General features: G+C 58.6%; 1 protein-coding gene across 1 annotated transcript; it reads right to left on the reverse strand.

The window, feature by feature from the left end:
• Nucleotides 1–266: 266 nt before the first annotated feature.
• Nucleotides 267–4648, reverse strand: LOC113962837 (interleukin enhancer-binding factor 3-like; the record flags this gene model as incomplete). The annotated part of the gene is made up of 6 exons (XM_027673615.1): nt 4542–4648; nt 4229–4455; nt 3413–3593; nt 2297–2444; nt 852–943; nt 267–447 (listed from the first exon to the last, which is right to left on the reverse strand). Coding segments are annotated over exons 1-6 (832 nt in total), but the record flags the coding sequence as incomplete, so codon positions are not given.
• Between the last annotated feature and the right edge of the window lie 1047 nt (nt 4649–5695).

Consider the following 5695-nt stretch of genomic DNA (forward strand, 5'->3'; position numbering starts at 1 on the left):
TCAAAAATGTGATGAGTCATTGATAAGGCAATCAAAAATGCCATGGGTCATTGATAAGGCAATCAAAAATGCCATGGGTCATTGATAAGGCCAATAACAATGTGGTGGGTCATTGCTAAGGCAATTAACAATGTGAAGGGTAATTGATAAGCCAATTAACACTGTGATAGTGGCCGATTGGCACCGCCCAACGTCCGATCTGTGCCTTTAAGGCCGGACCCGTCGCTCATCCGTAGAAACCCTCAACTTGGGAAAGGGGGACGTGCCTTGGAAACTCGGGAAAGAGGAGAAACGCCGCCAGCCCCCCCTTCCCACCCCCCCGGGAACGGGAGAAGGGAGGGAATGAATTACCCATCCTCGCAGCGGGGCCCAGGTGGGGACGCGGGTGCAGAGGTCCCGCAGCACTCGGATGACGATGACGCACGACTTCAGCCCGTTGGCCCTGGCCTGGAAGCGGAACCGAAAAGCACAGAGGGGATTTTCACCGAGCGCGCCCGCCCCGCGCCGGCCAGTCCCTCCGGGTGCCGCTTTGCCGAGGGGGAAAGCCGGAGCCCGCGCCCGGAGCCTGCGCCCGGAGCCGCGCCCGGAGCCGCCGAGGGCACGGCCGCGCCGACCTGACTCCTCACACCTCACACAAAGCAGCAGCTCCGTAACAAACAAACAAAAAAAAGGCTCCTAAAAGTGTCACCGCGGCGCCTCTTTAGCAGCTGCGCCGCCCGCAGTCGCCAAGTCCGGCACCTCCGAGCGGCCGGCGGCCACTCCGGCTCCGACAAAAACACTCAGCCCCTTAAAAGAGTTTTTTTTTTACCAATGTTTCTACTTAAAGATAAATATAAGAACAAAATGCAAACCTGGAACCACTTGGCGTGGCGCAGAGACGCCAAGGCAGCAAGGCATTTCTGCCTGTCCAGAACGTCCGGGGAGTCGGTGACTGAGAGCGTTTCTAGTCGTGGATGGAATAAGAAGACAAGGCACGGTTTGACCAAGGGGCTTCTGTCGGGCCGAGGGGGAGGAGGCAGCATCCTAACGGGCAGCTGAGGCTCCCAAAGAATCCTGCCGGGATGCCGGGAGCGGGAGGGAGGGAAGGAAGGGGCTGCGGCGTTGCCGGAGCGCGCGGCCTCGCCGCGGAGAAGTGGGGGGGAAGCTCAATTCCCAGGGATGGATGGGCTGGAATGTGCTCTGGGAAGAGGAGGAGGAGGCAGGAGGAAGAGGAGAAGGAGGAGGTAAGAGGAGGAGAAGGAGGAGGAGCGTGAGGCTCAGTGGAGGGGACAGAGATCCCTGGCAGATGGAGAGGCCGGGATGGGTCACCGGGATGGGTCACCAGGGGGGATTTAAGGTGCGTGACCCCCGGCTGTGGGTGGGAAGGGGAGGGGATCCAGGGAACCCTCCGCCCGGAAGGATGGCTGCCCCGGCCCCGGCCCGCGACAGAGAGCGTCCTGTTGGTCAAAGGTCCAGCGTCCCTAAAATCGACAAACTAGAAGGCTCGGAGACGAGGTCAGAGATCAACACCAGAGATCAACAATCAAGAGCACAACGAGGGCCCGGGTCTGTGCTGCAGCAAAACTGAGGAAGGGCCTGAAAGTCGCCCCGAAGCTGCTGGAGATCAGGGTTTTAGATAAGGCTAGTGCAGAGCGGGGGGACCCGCCGGCCCTACGGAGCCCATCGGAATCGCAGCCAACAACCGGCGGTCGTTCGGAATTCTTTGACCCCAGAGGGAATTTGGAGGAGCTAACTTTATCCAAAACTCTGCATCGCTTCCCGGAGAACTGAACCTGAAGGTGCTGGAAGAGCCCCGAGCACCCGCCTGTTCTGCTGCAACACACACCGGGGGGAACATCCCGGAACATCCCGGTTCATGGACATGCAACTCCTCGGACAAGAAGCCTTCGAGAGAGGGTGGTGTGGGTTTTTTTGGGGGGTTTTTTTTTAAACAAATCTGCTTTCTATTTTCATGTCACTGCACTGACATGGCCGGGGACAAACCACGAGTAATACAACGAGATGATGAATTAGTGAACTGAAGGCCCAAGTGGAACCAAAAACAAAGGATAAAATAATAACGATACTTGGAGGAAAAAAAATAAATAAATATAAAAATAAAAAGAGCAAAATCCCACGTGAAAGGTGCTCCTCAGCTTCGGAGGGCTCGGCCCGGCTAAACCGCAACCGCGACTGGAGGTTGGCGGAACTAAGGAATTTTTTCGCTGGGAATGTTTTGTCCCCGAGGGAGCTGAAGCTGAAGAGCACGCTTTCCCGGTGCTGCGCCGCGCCGTGCCGGGCCCGGGGCCGGCCGTACCTCCGGCCAGCTGCTTCTCCAGCTCCTCCCGCACCACGGGCGACGTCAGGTGGATGGTGAGGCTCAGCGGGGGCTCCTTGGTGTTCTTGATGACGATGGCGGCGTCGCCCACAGACTGGATGACCTCGTACTTGTCCTCGGTGATCGCCTGCCAACGACACGGCCACGGATCAGATCCCGAGCCGGGAGACTCCCCGCGGCCCTTCCCGGTCAAAGCCCAACGCCTGGAGCACCTCGGAGCAGCCTGGAGCACCTCGGAGCAGCCTGGAGCTGCAGAAGGTGTCTCCCCGCCCATGGTAGAGGGTTGGAGATCCCTGGACATGCAGGATCCCTCCAAGCCAAACCATTCCATGATTCCATGGATCTGGAGCACCTCGGAGCAGCCTGGAACTGCAGGAGGTGTCTCCCTGCCCATGGCAGAGAGTTGGAGATCCCTGGACATGCAGGATCTTTAAGGTCCCCTCCAACCCCAATCATTCCATGATTCCATGGATCTGGAGCACCTTGGAGCAGCCTGGAGCTGCAGGAGGTTGGAGATCCCTGGACATGCAGGATCTTTAAGGTCCTCCCCTCCAAGCCAAACCATTCCATGATTCCATGGATCTGGAGCACCTCTGCTCCAGAGGCAGGCTGGGAGAAATGGGGATGTTCAACTGGAGAAGGGAAGGCTCCAGGGAGCCCTTAGAGCCCCTCCCAGGGGGAGCCTAAAGCCCTCTCCTAAAGGGGCTCCAAGAGAGCTGGGAAGGGACTTTGGAGAAGGGCCTGGAGGGACAGGACACAGGGAATGGCTTCCCACTGCCAGAGGGTGGGGTTAGATGGGATATTGGGAAGGAATTCCACGCCGTGAGGGTGGTGAGGGGCTGGGCTGGGGCTTCCCAGAGAATCTGTGGCTGCCTCATCCCTGGAAGTGTCAAAGGCCAGGTTGGAAGGGGCTTGGAGCAACCTGGGATAGTGCAATGTGTGCTGGTGGGATGGGATGAGCTCCAAGGGCCCTTCCAACCCAAACCATTCCACGATTAACGAGGAGAAGTTCGTTTAACAATCCCAAAGAACCTCCGAAAATGACTTTTCCGAGCCGGAACGGAGCGATCCCGAAGGAATTCCAGCCCCACTCACCGCCAGCTGCACCCCCAGGTTGTCGGCCACCTTCTCTAGGAGCTTGGCCGTGGGTTTGTCTTTGCACAGCAGGACCAGCTCCAGGTCCAGGTCCCCCTTGAGCAAGAGGCCTTTGGCCACCAGCCCCACGCGCATCACGCCCCGCAGGGTCCTCGTCAGCTGCTCCGTGGCCTTCTGATCCCTGGAAACACATGGGAGACAGTCAAACCCCATGGAATGTGCAGCCTAAGGGACGGATCCACAGGGATTCACCCAGGATGGATTTACCCGAGAGGGATCCTGGGTGAGAAATCCTGGGAGAGGGATCCCAGAGGGGGATCCTGGGTGAGGAATCCTGGGAGAGGGATCCCAGAGAGGGATCCTGGCTGAGGAATCCCAGAGAGAGGGATCCCAGAGAGGGATCCTGGGAGAGGGACCCTGGAGAGGAATCCCAGGAGAGGGACCCCGGAGAGGGATCCAGGGAGAGGAATCCCAGGAGAGGGACCCCAGAGAGGAATCCCAGAAGAGGGATCCCAGAGAGGGATCCTGGGAGAGGAATCCCAGGAGAGGGACCCCAGAGAGGAATCCCAGAAGAGGGATCCCAGAGAGGAATCCTGGGAGAGGGACCCCGGAGAGGAATCCCAGGATAGGAATCCAGGGAGAGGAATCCCAGGAAAGATACCATGGGAAAAGGACCCCAGGAAAGGGACTCCAGGAAAGGGACCCAGCACGGAGCAGCTTCCTGCCCCCAACAGCCGTTAGTTAATCCCCCTCAATCCCACATCCAGGGGAAAACAACTTTCCCCCTGGATTTTCAGGGCGGCCTCCGCTCCTCACCCTCCTTCCTTGTTCTCCTCCTCGGCCGCCGTCTCCATGGACTCCGACTCCGGCTGCTCCCCGCTGACCTTCTCCTGCTCGTCGATCCAGTCGGAGACGGCTTTGAGCGCTCGCTCCGTGTGGGAAACCATGTTCTGCACGGCCTCCAGCTCCTCCTGCGTGGGGTACACGGCCGAGTGCTTGGCCATCACGTGCCGGTCGTCGTTGACGAAGATCCGCATCGGGCGCTGCCAAGGGATGAGTTTGGGACAACTCAGGGATGCCCTGGGACATGGATGCTCATCCCACAGGAGGGAATCCCCTCGTTTCTTACCATTTTTGCTTCCCGATGTCCGTCCAAGCGTTCCAGAGGCGTTTATGTGGATTTTTCCAGCGGGGAGACCGTGGCGGCACCGCGGCGTTCCGGGAGCTGGAAGGGACAGGGAGCTGGTGAGAGCCGGGCTGGGGAGCGGGAACGGTGATTCCAGGGATGCCGACTCCCAGCCCAAATCCAAGGATTTGGATCCCTAAGACCCAGAGGGTGTCCACCCAGAATGCTTCCAGAGGGTTCGGCACCCTGTGGGGGCACAGACACCCCTCTGAAGGTCCAATCCCTTATTCCTTCTTATTCCCAAGAGGTTTTCCCACGAAATGGGATTTTCCTAAAGCTCCTGCTCCCGTCTCCAAACCAGACAGAATCCCCTGGCCCCAGGATGACTAATTAATTAATGAACCCAACGAGGGAAGAGCCGGCTGTGACTCTCCTCCCGCTCCTCACACAGGGATCCCAGCACGGATCCCTCTGCCACATCCAGGGACAGATCCCAGCATGGATCCCTCTGCCACATCCAGGGGCAGATCCCAGCACAGATCCCTCTGCAAGATCCCAGCACGGATCCCTCTGCCACATCCACAGGCAGATCCCAGCACGGATCCCTCTGCCACATCCACAGGCAGATCCCAGCACGGATCTCTCAGCCAGATCCCAGCACGGATCCCTCTGCCACATCCATGGGCAGATCCCAGCACGGATCCCTCTGCCAGATCCCAGCACAGATCCTTCTGCCAGATCCACAGGCAGATCCCAACACAGATCCCTCTGCCAGATCCCTGGTTTTACCCCAGATCCATTTCCCAGCCCCAAAGTTGGCTGTTAATTAAGAAACAACCCAAGTCCAGAGGCTGCACCGAGTCTCTTCCCCGAGTTTATCCAGAGGAAGAAGAATAAACTCTGAGCAGCAAATCCGGGTGGGATTTGCACTAAAAACTCATAAAATTCAACAGATTCAGCCCAAATGGCACCAAATTCCTGCCCGAGGAGCTGCTTTTGGAGGGAACCACCCCCAGCCGGGGCAGCAGAGCCTTTTGTTCCCATTCCAGCGCTTTGTTCCTCGCAGCAGAGGAACGTCTGGATCCTGGGATTGCCCCGGACTCCGCCTCTTGCCCGCCGGGATCGGCTCCAGCATCATTCCCATGTGGCCGGGCTGA

Source organism: Neopelma chrysocephalum, unplaced genomic scaffold (assembly GCF_003984885.1).
Source record: "Neopelma chrysocephalum unplaced genomic scaffold, ASM398488v2 Primary Assembly neopelma1_185350, whole genome shotgun sequence".
NCBI lineage: Eukaryota > Metazoa > Chordata > Aves > Passeriformes > Pipridae > Neopelma > Neopelma chrysocephalum.